This window comes from Anolis sagrei, chromosome 1, assembly GCF_037176765.1.
Source record: "Anolis sagrei isolate rAnoSag1 chromosome 1, rAnoSag1.mat, whole genome shotgun sequence".
NCBI lineage: Eukaryota > Metazoa > Chordata > Lepidosauria > Squamata > Dactyloidae > Anolis > Anolis sagrei.
Genome location: NC_090021.1, coordinates 38,769,883 through 38,788,959, shown reverse-complemented (window position 1 = coordinate 38,788,959; position 19,077 = coordinate 38,769,883). Strand labels below are relative to the sequence as shown.

Here is a 19,077-nt window from a genome sequence, read left to right as displayed (position 1 = left end):
CTCACTAATGGTTCCTCTTCATCCTGGAATAAAGTGACTAGTAGAATGCCGCAGGGTTGGGTCCTGGGCCCAGTACTCTTTGACACCTTTATTAATAACTTGGATGAAGGAAGTGTTTATCAAGTTTGCAAATGATACCAAATTAGGAGGGATACCTAATATTCCAGAGGACTGGGTCAAAATTCAAAATGACCTTAACAGATTAGAGAGCTGGGCCAAAACTAACAAAATTAATTTCTGCAAGGACACATGCAAGATACTATACTTAGGCAGAAAAAATGAAATGAAAAGATACAGAATGGGTGATGCCTGGCTCGACAACTGTCCATGTGAGAAAGATCTTGGAGTCTTTGTGGACAAGAAGTTGAACATGAGCCAACAGTGTAATACAGCAGCTTAAAAAGCCAATGGGGTTTTGGGCTGCATCAAAAAGAGTATAGCATCTAGATCAAGGAAAGACATGGTGCCTTTGTATTCTGCTTTGATTAGACCTCACCTGAAATACTGTGTCCAATTCTGGGCACCACAGTTCAAAAGAGATACTGACAACCTGGAACATGTCCAGAGGTGAGCAACTAAAATGACCAAAGTTCTGGAGACTAGGCCCTATAAGGAGCGTCTTGAAAGAACTGGATATGTTTAGCCTGCAGAAGAGAAGGTTAAGAAGAGGCATGATAGCCATGTATAAATATGTGAAAGGGTGTCATAAGGAAGAAAGAGCAGGTTTGTTTTCTGCTGCCCTTGAAACTAGGACTCGGGGCAATGGGTTCAAATTACAGGAAAGGAAATTCCACCTGAACATTAGGTGGACCTTTCTGACCATACATGCTGTTCAACAATGGAACTCTACCTCGGAGTGTGGTGGATGCTCTTTCCATGGAAACTTTTAAACATGCTCAATGGCCATCTGTCATGGATACTTTGATAGTGGCCCATATGGTCTCTTCCAATTCTATAATTCTATGATTAAGAGAATTTTTTTCAAATTTTGTTACATAGTATAATTTGTCTCTGAACACTAGTATTTGAAAAGGGCAACATGTGCCTGTCTATACATACAACTGCAAGCGTGGCATAAGTTTGTAACAATGAAATGTGAGAGAACTGCATGTGAACCAAAAAAGGAGCTAATTTGGTAAGTATCCTCCTGACTCTACATTTGAACCCCAGACACTTAACAGACGAAAACCCAAGCACAATGTCAGAACAATGCAATGAGCCCCATGAAAATCACTAGATTCCATAAGCAAAAAGGAACTCCAAAATGTGGTTTGCGATTTGAAACTATCTTAAAAGAAAAGGAGAACTCTGGCAATACAAATGATTAAAATGCAAACCAGGTTTGTGCAGGGGGGCTTTGAACATACATGCTCAATTACAGAAATCAGGTGGCTCAAAAATGTCAAGGATGTTTCCAGATATATTAAAATACTGATTTTTTTTTTCGTGTCAGGAGTGACTTGAGAAATTGCAAGTCGCTTCTGGTGTGAGAAAAGTGGTCATCTGCAAGGAAGTTGCCCAGGGGACGTCAGGATGTTTTGATGTTTTACCATCCTTATGGGAGGCTTCTCTCAGTGTCGTCTACGCTCTCTCAAATTCTAACCTCTGACCTGTCAGTCTTCAGTCCTGTCGGCACAAGGGTTTAACCCACTGCACTACCAGGGGCTCCTAAAAAATACTCTGATGAGAAGCCTGATGCCTGATTCTGCAGATATGGTCCATAATAATTTCTTAATTTCTTTCAAAACCTTAAAAATAGAGTAAGAGTAAATTACATTGGTCTTGGCAATGAGAAGGCTCCTCTGTTCTGTTGACAGATTTGTTAGGAAGGTGATGGCTGATTGGGATACAGGACAGAAGGGGGTAAAGTCCCTCCTAGCATTTGGGGAATGCTATATCTTATACATGGGACCCATGACACACAGAGGTTATCACACTCACTCTCCAACACTGTTCTAATTTTAACCCTTAAACTATTCCACAGTCTATCACCACAAATTATTACTTTTAGCATATCTTTTTCTACCTACCCTAACCTGAAAGTATCTTCTTGTTGCCAATGGATACTTAGAATTAAGCCCTGGGTTCCAAGGGTGGCGTCACAGGAATTTTTATATAGATTATATCTATACTCACGAGATACTTCCTTTTTATGCACAGAAAGCACTGCTGCTCTAGGTGAGATTAGTACTTCAGTCTGGTAATGGTTCAGCCTGGTAACAACTGTTTACGGACAGGTAAAACTTCCCCCCATTTTGGTGAATGGGGAAATAAGTAGCTGTTGGCCCTTATAGTACTCCTGGAATGAGTTTTTTCACTGTCCAATGTCAACGTACACCAGTTGTAGCATTTTCTCTAGCCATACAGCATGCTGCTTACTGGGATCAGTTTGCCCTCTTTGCTTTTAGAAACTCTTATACCCTCCATTATCGCTTACTGGAGTATTAAGGTACAGTATTTTATTTATTTCTTCTAAATTACCTCTCCTCACGTTCTTTATGCAATAGCCAATACTGTTGCTTATGTGTAATAGATCCCTTACTGAAACATAGTGCTTTAAACATTGTGTGAGATATGAACATGGGACATGTCTGAGCCAGGTCATTGCCCATGTCATCTTACTGCTGTTTACTCTGGTTGCTAGATATATAAAACCCTAAAGTCCTTCTGCTTCTGAGGACTACATGCAGACGTTTATGCTAGCAAAACATGTGCTGCACTACTAGCTGTGATAATAATGAAATGTGATTTGTTTGTCAAAGCCAGCCACTGGCATAAATGTAAGCAGAAGAAACTAGCCATACTGAGAGGAGGGCTACCACTGCACTGAAGCCTCAACATTAGGTCAATGAATGTACTCAGTGCCTAAGGGCTAGTTCGTGATCATTGTTTCCGTGACCTTTGATTCAGATGAATAAATGGATGGATTTTGTTTATAATAGCTGCCTTTCTGTGAAATAATACAGATTACACTTAAGAAAAGAACCATTATTTATAGCTATTGCTTCACTCAATGTCCCTGTTGATAGCTGACATTCTAAAAAACGTTCTTACATAAATCTGAACGTAATACAATAGAAAAGATAGAAACTAATCAATATTTCCAAAAACTCAATATCATGGTTTTTAAATATTTTATGTTAAAAAATACAGCAAAAATAGTTTTTGTTCAAAAAGGAAAAATATACTGCATGACGACACTGGTGTAGGTTTACTTGAATGTTGCTCCTGGTTCCACAACATTTTCAATGGAGTGATAGTTCAGAATTTGGCAACTATTAACAGCTCCTGTTTGACTTCAGTCATTTATCAATGCCAGGATCATACTGCAGAAAGAATGAAAATAGCAGTGGTTTATGCACAAGTCCAATTTCAAGTAGACAGACATCCTTATGTAACCTGCTTATTTATTTTGTTAGCAAGATTAATAGTTTCAGTTTCTATCATTCCATATAATCACAAACTCTTACGGGAGAGCTGGAAATTGTGGCTCCAGGTGATAAAATGTTTCATTGTACAAGCCCATTCTCTGTCATATTAGTTCCTTGCCAAATCAAATTTGTTCAGGTACGGCCAAAGTTTAGAATCCCCTTATATCAAGGCCGCATAACACATGCTAAGGGCTTCATAAACCCTAAAGGTGCCACATCCCATTTGATCTTTGAAGCTCAGTAGGGTCAGCCCTACGGAGTACTTGGATGGGTGTTTTCAAAGATCATAAGAAGCAGCATTTGTCTAATGTTGCAGAGTCCCAGCTGTGATCTTTATAAAGATCCTCTACTTCTACAGCTAAACGTTAATTAGCAGGAATCATTTTACTGACTTTTAGTTGTAAAGACAAAGGACTTACCTATAAAGGTACATGAAAAAACAAAGAAGGTGAAAACCAAGTTTAATCATGGCTTCCTTCATGTGTGATTTTAGCTGCCCTCGATTATGGATCTCTGTGGGATCAAATACTCCCATGTTTCCACTGGGAACCATAATGTACCTGGAAAGGTTTCAAGGAGAAATGTCTCAGCACATATACTCCAATGCCAAGGTGACACAATTCATATTCAGTAAGACAATCACTTGAGTGAGCAGAAGACAAAAGGTGTGGCATCATCACAGAAGTAGAGAAAAGGACACAGGCAAACAGGATGGGAGGGAATGGACACAACAAAACTTAGCAGAGATCTGAAAAAATGGATGTTGAAAAGCTTGTTCCTTTTCAGGAGAGTGAAGTGCAACATGAGGCAGACAATAAACTGATCAAAATGCAGAAAGGAACAGAGAACAGCTGAGGCTGAATAGGAGAGCCTCCAATATAAGTAGCAGTGAGGCTAGGCTGGACAATTTCCTCACCACTTAATTGGACATTTTCCTCACTAATTTTTCTTTCTGTGGTGTAAGAAACCAGGGCTGTATGCAGTATCACATAAGTATCCACCTGTGTAAATGAGCTGCCCCTTTCTCCCCACTGAACTCCTTGTGTTTAAATATGCTCCTCCAAACTTCCAGGTGGGTTTATCTGTTAATTGTGGCAGCATTGTTCTATAGGAGCCTAAGCATCAACTTTATTCTGGCTGATCTAAAGCAGCTGTCATGGTAATTGAAATTGTGAAATTGTGACTTTGCAGAGGCAATGGAGGGAAATACATGTACATAGATTCATTGACAACAAAACCATGCAAACATAACTTCTATACCACAGCAAGTGAACTGGCCAGAGGTTTCAAATACTTTTTTCTCATACAGATGAGTTCACTGACAGCAAAAGCACATAGCCAACAAAATACAAGCAAATATTATGTTTAGTACCGTAACTTCAGAAATGACAAGGCTGTTTCTTGAAATAAAATCACATATTCGAGCAAGTTTATGCAGTTGATAATTTTTCATAGTACCTTAATACACATTCCTCTAGTCACATATACAAGTTGTACTTATGTGTGACTAGTTATATCAAAATATGTATAGGGATGCAGGTCTCCCATTGAAAGTAACAGCATTCAGAGAGGTGATATCAGCACTGACTTGATGTTTAGCTGCTTTATGACTATGGTTGCTGCATCCAAACATGGATCTCCTCATCCAGGTGAGGAACAAACAGCCTTCACAGCACATATAGTGAGCAATGTTCTGAAAAATCCTTAGCAATAACAACATTAAATATATACATTAAAAACCCTGGATAATTTACTACAAAAATAAATGATTCCAACCAAAAACTGGCTGATTTCATAAATGATAAAACAAATCAAACACTTTATAAAGTGCACCTGGTTTTTCACTAAGCAGAAGAGTATAAACGGCATCGTCCACAACATTCCATTTTCTGAAACAATAGCATTTTCATAAATACCCATAACTTCCAGTTGCCCTTACCTATAGATATTCCAGGTTGCAACAGGTAAATTGAGGAGGAAGATGAACCAGTGCAGTGAAATAAGCATTAATACTGTAACAATGGTATGGCCAATCAATTCAGGGATCACCCACTGGAAAAGAGAAGTTTTTAAAGAAGTCACAAATTGTACATAACCGTTTGTGGGACCATTCTTTCTGGACTTCAAGGACCCACAGACTGGAAAATCCAGATCTGAGCACAAAGCCTTCTCCATGAATGGGAACGTCCCCATTTCAATTTCATTGCTGTTTTTATTTCAATACGTTTCGCATTACTTACAGGTCTCCTGGGGGCTAATACAGCTCCCTAAACTCCTAGAGTTGCCCTGTCGTTATGTATGTCCCTCTGCACCCAATCAAAACCACCCCAAATGGTAAACATAGCAGTCTGAGATTTACTGTTATTCACAGGGCAACACAGAATTAGTTTATAGATTTGTTACCATTTATATCTGGTTCAAATGTCTCATTCAGATTACTCCACTGTTTAAAAAAAAACGCAAATGCAATCTAACACAGTAATGTATAAAAGAATATGCAGTTGGCCCTTGGTATCTGTGGATGATTGACTCTGAGTCGTGGGCCGACAAACCAGGCAGAAGCTGGATCATGCATCAGTGAGTCAGGAACAGACCCCCTGCTGATCACTCTGATACACAAAGGCACTGCAAAGAGGCAAGTACTCCCCAGTGATGCAGCCCCTTTGATTTCCAGCACTGAAGAGAAAGTGCAGCTTATGAATCCTCTGCCTCCACCTCCTCACTCTCAACATCACAGTGCCATGCAATTACTTTTCAAATCTGATCTTCTCATTGACTTTTCAGTAAAGTAGATTCCTCTTATGCAGCATTGCATTAATTTTTGAATGTTATCAATCTATGATTGTTTGAATCTGCAGGTGCAGAACTCTCATATATGGAGGGCTAGCTGTATTATGCTGATATTTCATAGCAATAAAGAATATGACATAAACACATCCAAATCTTTTGTCAAACAGAATATCTTCCTTTTTCACAGAGAACCAAAACTTACTTTATTTAGTTTAGAGCAGCAAGATCTAGCATTAATGTAGTCACATTCCAAATCTGAAAGAGTAATTATCTGAAGATTAAGATAAGGAATGATTACACTTTATCCACAACTTTATCCAGTGCTTCTTTTATATGAGACAGAAATGCCTTGTTACACGCAAGCAGTAAAACAGTTGGTGAAATATTTATATAGATATCAAAAAGCAAAAGAATCTACTGCTGTGAGGAAAGACCACAGGACGTAAACTTCAAATGGTGAACCATGTCATAGTATCTGTTTATCAGTGGTAGCATAATCCATATCTCCCCAAGCAACACTCATATAAATTGAGTATCAATGCAGGTAGCAAAAAGCCAAAATCCAAAATCCAGTGTCATTTGTCACAACAGTTATTATAAATTATGTCACAAGAAGGAAGTTCAAGGGATCCATTGACAGTGCCTGCACCTGGAGAAACTACAGATCATATCACTATTTCTTACTGTTTAACTGTATAACTGTACTTCATACATTGAACACTATTGGTAAAATAGCTTCTGTAGTACAAGCATACAACACGATACCCCTCTACTTTTGATACAGCCAAAAAGAAAAGTAACTCACATCCCATTATATAAACGTCTGTAATATGCCTCCTTACTCCCTTCCTATCCTTTTTCATGCAACCAAATGAGGAAATTAACTTTTGTTTTTCAACTAAACATGACATCTGAATTCGGAGATTATTCATCAAAATACTTGTTTACTCCACTATGCAACTGGCTCTCTAACTCAGCTGGCAGAGGTGAAGACCTAGAACATTATTGTCTTGTGAGGCTTTGATAGTCATGCAGAAACCACCCTGCTGGATCCAATTTAGGACCTAATGGCTGCTGTGATAATTGTGAAACTGTCTCACTACACCATTGATCCAAAACATGTTGATGGAAATACTCTTGATCTGCCATTTGCTGTAGGGTGGAGGAAATTAAGGTGGAGGAAAAGTTATAAGTGACCCTGTTGTAATGGCCGTATCAATTCGTGGTGGAATTTGGACTGACTGTGACTAATCTCCTCTGTAATGCTGAAGTACAGGTTAGAATAATATATCTCTAGAAGTTTATGAAATCTGAAGAATTCCTGAATGCACTTTTTTCAGTATGGAATGATAATATGAATAAGGACATCAACATGATTGCTCCAAAATGCCTTCTCTGGTTCCACAGAAATAGGAGAATCCTTTGGGTTTTGGAGGAATTGAGAAACAAAACCAGCTTATTTTAAGGTAGGAATGCATACCTCCAGTTTGCAGAGGGTAACCACGTAAGTAACTTAAAGTAACTCTCGAACTGGTACTAGATTTAATAAAAGGAGAAGTGTAATCCAGACAGTCCAAAGTCAAACAAAGCAAGTACTGCTGAGCTTAATCTGAAACAGAAGGGAGCTGCTGGAGTGATTAGTCCAGAGTCAAGCCAAAGGTCAGAAATACACACAGCAGAGGATAACAATCTCACCAGAAGGTTATGAAGTATGGCCTTAAATGAGCCGTTAGTAAATTAGCCTTGCTAGCCTCACTAAACTGGCATAGTTTTCCTAAAGGGAAGAAGATGATCTCTGGCATTTCTGGTCCTTAGATGTTAACTGTTGGTGCACAACAAGGTGCAGAGCCCCTTTCTCTTCAAATTTACAAGTGCTGCTTGGAATTGATTAGATTCTGCAAGTCACCTCTGGTTCCAGCTGGGTTATTACTCTGGCACTTATTTTTTCATCTAAGGAGGTCTCCTTGGGGAGATAGGGCTGGTTAAAAACAAATTATTATTATTATCATTATCATCATCATCATCATCCTTGTCAGGTTAAGCCATGTAGAAACATACTATATGTCAGCTAGAACAAAGATAGATTAATTCTTGGTCTGAATATGAATTTAAAAAATCAGAACAGTATATTGCCATGCCTATTATAGGATACTGACAAAGAAAGCGAACTTCTTTACCACTGTTATATATTCAGTCAATTGCCCCATGGAGTTCTTCTAAGTTGTGACAATGTAGGGAGATCTACAGCAGAAACCAACCAGAGGAACGCTAACGGTTTTACAAAAGACTTTAGGAGAAAAACAATTCACCATTGCATCAAACTGGACTCCAAAATATTGTGGTCCTGCGGAAATGTTTAGAGCACAACTGGGTCATGAGTTATGGGATCAATGTCAGTCATGCATCCTGAGGGCATATAAAGGGCAGTTGGGGTTTGTCAGGTCTGAAAATGGGTTAGACACCTTGCTGTGGGCAATGAAGAAGAGGAGGTGTTTAGTTTAGGCACAGGGCTTGATACCAAGCTAACCCTTAATGGTAAGGCTGATCAGGTATTTCTGGTCTCACAGCTATCTTTGTTTCTAGGCAAGAATAATTTGGCCACAGCAATCCCTGCTTGAATGTCTTCCTGACTGGACTAGTGAAATGCACTATGTGTACAACTTTGCTCGATATGTCTGTAGGCTGATGGCATATCTGATTGCAATGTAGAGACAGCAATGAGAAAACATTAACATCCATTCTAAAATTGCTGTATTGGCTGCCAATGAGTAATGAGCCCCAATGTAAGCTTTCATTATTAATCTACAAAGCTCTAAATTATTCAGCACCCAGGAACTTAAGATCACCTGATTTAATATTGATCTGCTGTTGTGTGCCTTCAGGTAATTTCTGACCTAAGCTATTTTCTTGGTAGAATTTACTCAGAGCAGGGTTGCACTTGCTCTCCTCTGAGGCTGAGAGACTGTGGCTCAGCAGAGATCTGAACCTTAGTCTACAAAGTCCCAATCCAACATCCAAACCATTATGCCACTTTTGGCTCTCAATACTGATCTAACAAGGATTTAAGATGAGCCAGGATAGCTCTCCTGCTGGTGCTTTGGAATAGTGTGATTCAAACAATTGCCCCACATGGCACACCCTGGTTAGCAAGCTCCCTTTCTGTAGAGATCCTGTAATTCCTCAAACTTTCATATTTCATGCAGCAGTTTAAAAATTTCCTCATATAAACATTTAGAGAACAATTATGCGGTCCTGTTCCATTACCTGGAGGGAGACCACAAGGGAGCCATGGTTCATTTTACCGGGTGATGGTGGGGGAGTTGAAGGAGAAAACAATTTTCCCCACTTTACTGGTTACTCCTCCTCCCCACTGCCCATATCATAAAGGCGGGTTATTTCCACAACAGGGACATGGGTGGGGGAAATAACAGGAAAACAGGGCAAAATGGTTTTCCTCCTTCAAACCCACCCACCCCCAATAAAATGGACTATCCTTCTCCCTCTAATACCCCCTAATGGCCTCCACCCAGATAATAGAACAGTACCCAATATGCACATTGAATCTATTATTATTCCTATCTGTATTGTTTTATGGATAGATCAGCAATTATTTATAATTAGTTATTTTTAATATTTATAATTTTACATTTGTATTGATTTTAGGAAATTAATAGTTCTAACCATATATTTTGGTTAGAATACTGGAGCCCCCGGTGGCGCAGTGGGTTAAAGCACTGAGGTGCTGAGCTTGTTGATCGAAAGGTCGCAGGTTCGATTCTGGGGAGCGGCGTGAGCTTCCGCTGTCAGCCCTAGCTTCTGCCAACCTAGCAGTTCGAAAATATGCAAATGTGAGTAGATCAATAGGTACCGTTCCGGCGGGAAGGTAACAGCGCTCCATACAATCATGGCGGCCACATGACCTTGGAGGTCTACGGATAACGCTGGCTCTTCGGCTTAGAAATGGAGATGAGCACCACACCCTAGAGTCAGACATGACTGGACTTAATGTCAGGGGACTACCTTTACCTTATCTTTTAACCATATATTTTAATGCAGTGGTTTCCAACTTTTGGTCCTCCAGGTGTTTTGGACTTCAGCTCCCACAATTCCTAACAGCTGGTAAACTGGCTGGGATTTCTGGGACTTGAAATCCAAAGCAATTGGAGGACTAAAGGTTGGAAACCACTGTTTTAATGGAAGTCTGTGAGTCACATGAAGAATTATGAATACAGCAATGGAGTACAAGTCAAGAAAATACTAAAACAAGATCTAAAATCATGATTTGATTCTGGAATCAATCATAATTTAATAAACAATAATTCAGAGAATTCAGATTTCACAGAGAACTCTTGTCTCAAAATCAGAACCAACTTTCTCAATCTCTTGCTTGATGGCACACATTCACACACAGACCAACAGTTATCAGACTTTATTCACATATCAAGCAACCATAGTTTCCTTTTACAACTGAATTGGGTCTTGGTGCTTCCATTTTCAGCCAAAGTACTATGAGTTTTAGAAATAGACGAATACATGGGGTGTCATTAACACATTTTAGCAACAAATATTCTACTGAATATTTTGAAGCTGAGTGACACAAGGTATTATACTAAAGTTTTAAGTGCTCCATTGTGTCCAACATACAAAAGCACGTACACCTAATACCCTGTATTTGTAAAAAAAAAAACAAAAAAAACTTTTTAAAGATACTGGAAATACTAGTCATGCAACACTAAGGCTACTTGTATAATATAGGTATTTATTCAGAAGAAACAAAAACCAAGATCTCTGGACTTAAAAAACAACCAAAATTTTACGCAACACTTTCATGCCTGAATATCTTACAGGAAGATATGGGATAATACTTTTATATAAATAACTCCTCTTAACTCCATTTAAAAGGGATCGTCCTGAGTACATAATGACACAGAAAACATACTAAAAGAGCCTGAAAAGAATCTGAAGTCCACATTTGCCCTTTGTATCCAATGGTATAATAAAACAACTGAACACAGCAAAGGTATAATAAAACAACTGTACACAGCAGTGGATAAGATGAAAACACTGGGCTGTAACTTTTGCCTGCAAGTGAATCACAATCAAACACGATTTACTTCCAAACAGATACATCTAACACTAGAATATGCCTCCCACACAAACAGCACCCTGGTAGTATAGCTCACTCCATACTTAAACTGATTGTGTTACAATCTCAAGAGATCTGAATTACTTTTCATGTAGTCACACTTTCTACCATAAAACTATGATAATCAAGACTGAATCAACGTTTTACCAAATAGTGAAGTTTGCTAAAAAAAAATGTTACGCAAGACAACAATCAGAAAGTGGAATATTATAGTATGTAAAACTGACAACCTTCCATGTGCAGTCTCATCACACATTTAATTTAAAATTGCAATAAAAATACTACATCAAGTAATTTTATAAAGCAGTGCTGAATAGTATGTTGCACTGAACTACAAACAAAATCTTATATTAGAGTATTATAGCAACAGGGAACGTACTAATCCACAGTGAACTTTTCTGAACAATTTATTGCACAAACAGAATGCATGATAGTTCTCAGGAATTAGTGTGATTGGGCAATTACCAAAGTCCACCAACTCAACCAAACTTGTCCTGATTGCCACAGAGGAGCAGGATCTGCATGCAAGCAATGCATAGAATTCCAAGTAAGACAGTAAATGGACTACCAGAAGTAGATAGAGTGCTCTCTCCCATCTTGGTGCCCAACAGAGAAACCAAGAAGGCTGTCAAATAAAGCCTCCTCTTCTCCAACATATTTATTTATTTATAACATTCATACCCCGTCCTTCCCAATCTCCAAAGAGGGACTCAGGACAGCTTTCAACAAGCAACATAGGCAAAGATTTCTCTGTGCTTTCTTATTTAAAACGTGCTCAAATGCTACTCATAAAGCATTATTTCGTGTCATTCGTTTATCTCTATATATATATATGTGCCAAATTGATTCGTTTATCTCTCCCTTGGCAATGGATCCAGCCAAGTTAGAGGCAATAATCTTGTGTTCAACCAATTTAGGATCTGGGTAAAAATCAAGAGAAGTTCAATTATTTCTATTGCTTATAAGGGGAAATTTCAGGGCTCTCACTGAGGCCCCTTCCACACAGCTGAAGAAAATCCCACCATTTTCTTCTTTGAACTGGAATATATGGCAATGTGGACTCAGATAACCCAGTTCAAAGCAGATATTGTAGGATTTTCTGCCTTGATATTCTGGGTTATATGGCTGTGTGAAAGGCCGAGTTACCTCAGCCCATTCCTACCCAATTCTTTATTCCTACTCATTTCAACAAATAAGAGTTGTTGTGAGTTGCCTGTTCAAAGCATGGCCTTTCTACCATCAATACAACCACCTCAGTTTCCTTTTAAAAGGAATTGTGCATCTACACTCTAAAATGAAAGCTGTTAACCACTCCCATGATTCTCATTCATGGGAGTTGCAGTTGTATAAGGTCTTTAGCCTTCTCTGCCAAAGAGTGTGGGTGCCTCACAATTCCATAGTATTGAGGCATGGCAACCCTAACCCTACCACCCTGTTCACACTAGGACTTTGTAAAAACCTTCCCCGGCCGTCAGCACACTTTCCACCCTTTGAAGAAAGCAGCCCTAGCAGCTGGAAACACTCCAAGCAGACTTCTCTTCATTAATTCTGACGGACGTTGCGCAACTAGCATAGGGTTTGTAGGGTCTCAGCTATCATACTTTTGACGCGGTTTGGAGTCTGCGTGGTGGGGACACAAACCACAGACTCCTGATGAACACAAAGAGCTTTCTTTCTTATTTTCACCCACTTTTGGGAGAGTCTGTTGTCTGGTTCCCACAGTTTGAACTGCAATAAATGCCCAGTGTGGATGGGCCGGAGCCAGCCTTTGCCAAAGGACATTGACCTCCTGAGACTAAGCATAAGTGATACACCAGAACCATCTTGATAGAACGAGAAGTTACAGAATGTATTAATTCAACAGTGTGGACCAGGCATGGCTATTAGGAATGTAGACTGTTAGGAATGGTGAGAGTTGAGGACCAATATACCAGGTGGGCCAAGGTTTGGTGTAGAGCAGGCATGGGTGAACTTGAGCCCTCTCTCCAGGTGTTGTGGACTTCTGCTCCCACAATTCCTAATAGCTTCAGGCCCCTTCGTTTACCCCTTCAGCTGTTTAAGCTAGGGCTTTCTCTTTAGGTGTTTTGGACTTCAACTCCCACCATTCCTAACAGCCTCAGGCCCCTTTGTTTTCCCCCCTCAGCTGCTTAAGCTAGGGCTTTCTCTTCAGGTGTTTTGGACTTCAATTCCCACCATTCCTCCCAGCCTCAGGCCCCTTCTTTTCCCCCCTCATCCGCTTAATCTAGGGCTTTCTCTTCAGGTGTTTTGGACTGCAACTCCCACCATTCCTAACAGCCTCAGGTCCCTTCTTTTTCCCCCTTGAGCCTCTTAAGCTAGAGCTTTCTCTTCAGGTGTTTTGGAGTGCAACTCCCACCATTCCTAACAGCCTCAGGCCCCTTCCTTTTCCCCCTCAGCCGCTTAAGCTAGGGCTTTCCCTTCAGAGGTCTTGGACTGCAACTCCCACCATTCCTAACAGCCTCAGGCCCCTTCCTTTTCCCCCTTCAGCCTCTTAAGCTAGAGCTTTCCCTTCAGGTGTTTTGGAGTGCAACTCCCACCATTCCTAACAGCCTCAGGCCCTTTCCTTTTCCCCCTCAGCCGCTGAGTTGCACTCCAAAACACCTGGAGGGCCCAAGTTGGCCCATGCCTGGTGTAGAGGCGCGCCAACTGGACCCAACCCTGGCGCGGCCCCTTCCCCTTCGCCTTCCCCTGCCAGTCCTTGAGAAGACCAGGCCTCAAGCAAGGCAGTGATTCGGGCGCACGACGCCCCTTCACAGCCCGCCACCCTGTCAAGGCACTCCCTCCCCACCCAGCCGCCCTCCCCTCTCCTCTCCTCTTCACCGTCTCTGAAGGATACGAAATAAACCGACAGGAAAATCAGGGCGCAGCAATCAATGAGGGAGAAAATGAACACCACCGACTCCATCCCACCGTCGCTCGCCGGGCGGCCACCGTAGTCAACCACGCCCCACTTTTTTATCCTTCGGCGGCCACCGTAGCCAACAACCGCCCCTTTTCTTTGCTTTCGGTTGCTGTGATTTTTTTCTTCTTTCCCACGTGACTCGGGTGTATGGAGAGTACGGAGGGGGCGGGGCAATGGGACCTAAAAGGCTGTTATAGGTGTCTAAATGGATGCCTTGGTAAAAATAGGGATCTGTTGTGGAAATGTCTCTGTTTTCCCCCCTGCTGGACTAAAAGTCTATAACGAGGATTCGTTTTTGAAGTTTGGGGAGGCAGCTTTCGACAGCAATGGCTGCTTTCCGGATAATCAGGCGCGTAGGCCAGCCCCTGGGGGCCTCATGCAAGGCCTGGCTCCGCCTTCGGCGTGAGAGTGGAACTGAGCGCCGTGGGGCCGCCATGCGGAATCGTGCGGGCAGCCGCTTCGTCCTGGGAGACCGCGGGCTCAAGCAGCGGGTGAAGCAGGTATCCTTCCTCTCGTGTATCTTTCCCTGTGGTCGCCCACATTTGGGCCTGGACTGGAACTGAGGCGGAGGCTGAACTCTGACGCTTCTTTTTTAAACCCACCACAGTTTAGGCAGGTATGGGCCAACTTGGGCCCTCCCTCCAGGTGTTTTGGACTGCAACTCCCACCATTCCTAACAGCCTCAGGCCCTTTTCCCCCTTCAGCCTCTTAAGCTAGAGCTTTCCCTTCAGGTGTTTTGGACTGCAACTCCCACAATTTTTAGCTGCTGCATCACACTGTTGGCTTGTGTTCAACTTGTTGTCCACAAAGACTCCAAGATCTTTCTCACATGGAGTGTTGTTGAGTCAGGCATCACACATATTGTATCTTTGCATTTCATTTTTTCAGCTCTAGGTGCTCTTACTGCCTATTACAGGGAAAACCAGCTGATCCCCAACCCATCCCTAGATCATCCAAGCCAGCTGCTTTGCCATTTTTTACATTTATTGAGAGCCAGTTCAGTAGATGTAAAGAGTTCATGAAGATTGTTGTTCTCAATCTCTGGTTGTCTGGCTATTGGTTTCTTTCCTACTTTGGTGACAAACCGGGGAGCGGCGTGACCTTCCGCTGTCAGCCCTAGCTTCTGCCAACCTAGCAGTTCGAAAAGGGAGCCCCCGGTGGCGCAGTGGGTTAAAACACTGAGCTGCTGAGCTTGTTGATCGAAAGGTCGCAGGTTCGATTCCGGGGAACGGCGTGAGCTTCCGCTGTCAGCCCTAGCTTCTGCCAACCTAGCAGTTCGAAAACATGCAAATGTGAGTAGATCAATAGGTACCACTCCGGTGGGAAGGTAACGGCACTCCATGCAGTCATGCCGGCCCCATGACCTTGGAGGTGTCTACGGACAACGCTGGCTCTTCGGCTTAGAAATGGAGATGAGCACCACACCCCAGAGTCAGACATGACTGGACTTAATGTCAGGGGACTACCTTTACCTTTAAAGGGTTCATGGAGGTTGTTGTTCTCAATCTCTTGTTGTCTGGCTATTGGTTTCTTTCCTACTTTGGTGGCAAAGTTGGGTTTCCCATTCTTCAAAAGTTGGTGTGCTATCTGGTCTGCCTTTATGTTGGCATGGGTATTAGTTTGTGAGGGGTCGTTGCTCAACCGTCTCAGCAGCCTCCACGCCTTCTGGCTGCTCCTGCCCATGTATAATATCACAAAGGACTACCACCTCACCCGCCTCATAGGAAACCTGCTACAAAACAGGAGCTTTTTTGTTGAATTCCAGGGCCAGAGAAGCAGATGGCGGAAACAGAAGAACAGCCTGCCTCAGGGGAGCGTGCTTCCATGTTCAACATCTACACGAATGACCAGCCACTGCCAGAAGGGACAGAGAGTTTCATCTATGCTGATGATCGTGCTATTACTACTCAAGCAGGGAGCTTTGAGATGGTAGAACAGAAGCTCTCCGAAGCTCTAGGTCAGTGGTTCTCAACCTGGGGTCCCCAGATGTTTTCGGCCTACAATGCCCAGAAATCCTAACAGCTGATAAACTGGCTGAGATTTCTGGGAGTTGTAGGCCAAAAACATCTGGGGACCCCAGGTTGAGAACCACTGCTCTAGGTGCTCTCACTGCCTATTACAGGGAAAACCAGCTGATCCCCAACCCATCTAAAACACAGACATGTGCCTTTCACCTCAAGAACAGACAAGCATCCCGAGCTCTAAGGATTACCTGGGAAGGAATCCCACTGGAGCATTGCAGCACACCCAAATACCTGGGAGTCACTCTGGACCGTGCTCTTACCTACAAGAAGCACTGCCTGAACATCAAGCAAAAAGTGGGTGCTAGAAACAATATCATACGAAAGCTGACTGGCACAACCTGGGGATCACAACCAGATACAGTGAAGACATCTGCCCTTGCGCTGTGCTACTCTGCTGCTGAGTACGCATGCCCAGTGTGGAACACATCTCACCACACTAAAACAGTGGATGTGGCTCTTAATGAGATATACCGCATTATCACGGGGTTTTTGGGGGGTTTTTTTGTCGTGTCAGGAGCAACCGCTCCTGTTGTGAGAGAATTGGCCGTCTGCAAGGACGTTGCCCAGGGGACGCCTGGATGATTTTTTTGATGTGTTATCATCCTTGTGGGAGGCTTCTCTCATGTCCCCGCATGAAGAGCTGGAGCTAATAGAGGGAGCTCATCCACCTCTCCCCGGATTCGAACCTGCGACCTGTCGGTCTTCAGTCCTGCTGGCACAATGCTTTAACCCACTGCGGCACCAGGGGCTCACGGGGTGTCTGCGCCCTACACCACTGGAGAAATTACACCGCTTAGCCAGTATTGCACCACCTGACATCCGCCAGGAAGTAGCGGCCAGTAGTGAAAGGACCAAGGCAGAGACATCTCCAGCTCATCCCTTGTTTGGGTATCAGCCAGCATGTCAACGACTTAAATCTAGAAATAGTTTTCTAAGATCTACAGAGACACTCGCTGGAACACCCCAGCAAGCGAGAGTCCAAAGGTGGCAGGCTCAAACCCAGAACATCAACCAATGGCTGATACCAAATGAGAGACTCCCCCCTGGGGACACAGAGGACTGGGCGACTTGGAAGGCGCTGAACAGACTGTGCTCTGGCACCACGAGATGCAGAGCCAACCTTCAGAAATGGGGCTACAAAGTGGAATCCTCGACATGCGAGTGTGGAGAGGAGCAAACTACTGACCACCTGCTGCAATGCAACCTGAGCCCTGCCACATGCACAATGGAGGACCTCCTTGCAGCAACACCAGAAGCACTCCAAGTGGCCAGATACTGGTCAAAGGACATTTAATCAACTACCAAACTCACAAATTTTGTATTTTGTCTGTTTGTTTGCTTTGTTCTGTTAGAAATGTAATATAATTGACTGGTTACCCTGACACGACAAATAAATAAATAAATAAGCCTAAGTGGAGTATCTTGCATTTATCCCTGTTGAACTTCATTTTGTTAGTTTTTGCCCATCTCTCTAATCTGTTAATGACATTTTGAATTCTGATCCTGTCCTCTGGAGTATTAGCTATCCTTCCTAAACTGGTATCATCTGCAAACTTGATAACACCCTCTAAACCTTCATCCAAGTCATTCATAAAGATGTTGAACAGTACTGGGCTCAGGAATGAACCCTGCAGCACTCCACTAGTCACTTTTTTCTAGGATGACGAGGAACAGTTGTTGAGCACCCTTTGGGTTTGGTTCCTTAACCAATTACAGGTCCACCTAATAGTAGTATGGCCTAGCCCACATTTCACTAGTTCAGTGGTTCTCAACCTTCCTAACGCCACAACCCCTTAATACACTTCCTCATGTTATGGTGACCCCCCCCCCCCACCATAAAATTATTTTTGTTGCTACTTCATAACTGTCATTTTGCTGCTGTTGTGAATCGTAATGTAAATATCTGGTATGCAGGATGTATTTTCATTCACTGGACCAAATTTGGCACAAATATCCAATATACCCAAATTTTAATACTGGTGGGGTTGAGGAGGGACTGATTTTGTCATTTGGGAGTTGTAGTTGCTGGGATTTATAGTCCACCTACAATCAAAGAGCATTCTGAATTCGACCAGCAATGGAATTGAGTCAAACTTGGCACACAGAACTCCCACGACCAACAGAAAATACTGGAAGGGTTTGGTGGGCATTGACCATGAGTTTTGAAGGTGTAGTTCATCTACATCCAGAGAGCACTGTGAACTCAAACAATGATGGATCTGGGCCAAACTTGGCATGAATTCTCAATATGCCCAAATGTGAACACTGATGGAGTTTGGGAAAAATAGACCTTGACATTTGGGAGTTGTAGGTGCTGGGATTTATAGTTGGCCTACAATCAAAGAGTATTCTGAACACTACCAATGATTGAATTGAGCCAAACTCCCCACACAGAACCTCCATGACCAACAGAAAATACTGTTTTCTGAAGGTCTTTGGTGACCCCTCCAGGGGTCCCAACCCCTAGGTTGAGAAACACTGGACTAGTTTGTTTGCAAGAAGGTCATGGGGGACTTTGTTAAAAGACTTACTGAAATCAAGATATGCTACATCCACAGCATTCCCTACAGTGTTTGGATTTGCTTCCAAGGAAGCATCCAAATGTGAAATGTTTTCACCCTCGTTGTAAGGCTGTCAAGAAAAAGCACAACCCTTTCACCAGTGAGCTGGAACCATTTCCGACATAACACTTACTGGTTGAAAACCTTAGTGTGTTACTTCCTAGTTGTTCCATTTCTGCTCTTCTTTCATCCATGTGCATAAAAA

General features: G+C 42.3%; 2 protein-coding genes across 2 annotated transcripts in view; one reads left to right on the top strand and one right to left on the bottom strand.

The window, feature by feature from the left end:
- Positions 1–3,117: 3,117 nt before the first annotated feature.
- On the bottom strand, positions 3,118–14,437 carry CNIH4 (cornichon family member 4). Its single transcript, XM_060754197.2, has 5 exons — positions 14,222–14,437; positions 6,424–6,492; positions 5,371–5,483; positions 3,851–3,991; positions 3,118–3,326 (listed from the first exon to the last, which is right to left on the bottom strand). Exons 1-5 carry the CDS (start codon positions 14,288–14,290, stop codon positions 3,299–3,301), a joined length of 420 nt encoding a protein of 139 aa, XP_060610180.1. The 5' UTR covers positions 14,291–14,437; the 3' UTR covers positions 3,118–3,298.
- A 161-nt stretch (positions 14,438–14,598) lies between these two features.
- The window catches only part of NVL (nuclear VCP like), a 48,336-nt gene continuing 43,857 nt past the window's right edge, over positions 14,599–19,077 (top strand). Inside the window, exon 1 of the mRNA XM_060754192.2 lies at positions 14,599–14,787. Within this exon, the coding sequence (XP_060610175.2) occupies positions 14,614–14,787 (174 nt within the window). The 5' untranslated portion in view covers positions 14,599–14,613. The remainder of the gene's footprint in view (positions 14,788–19,077) is intronic.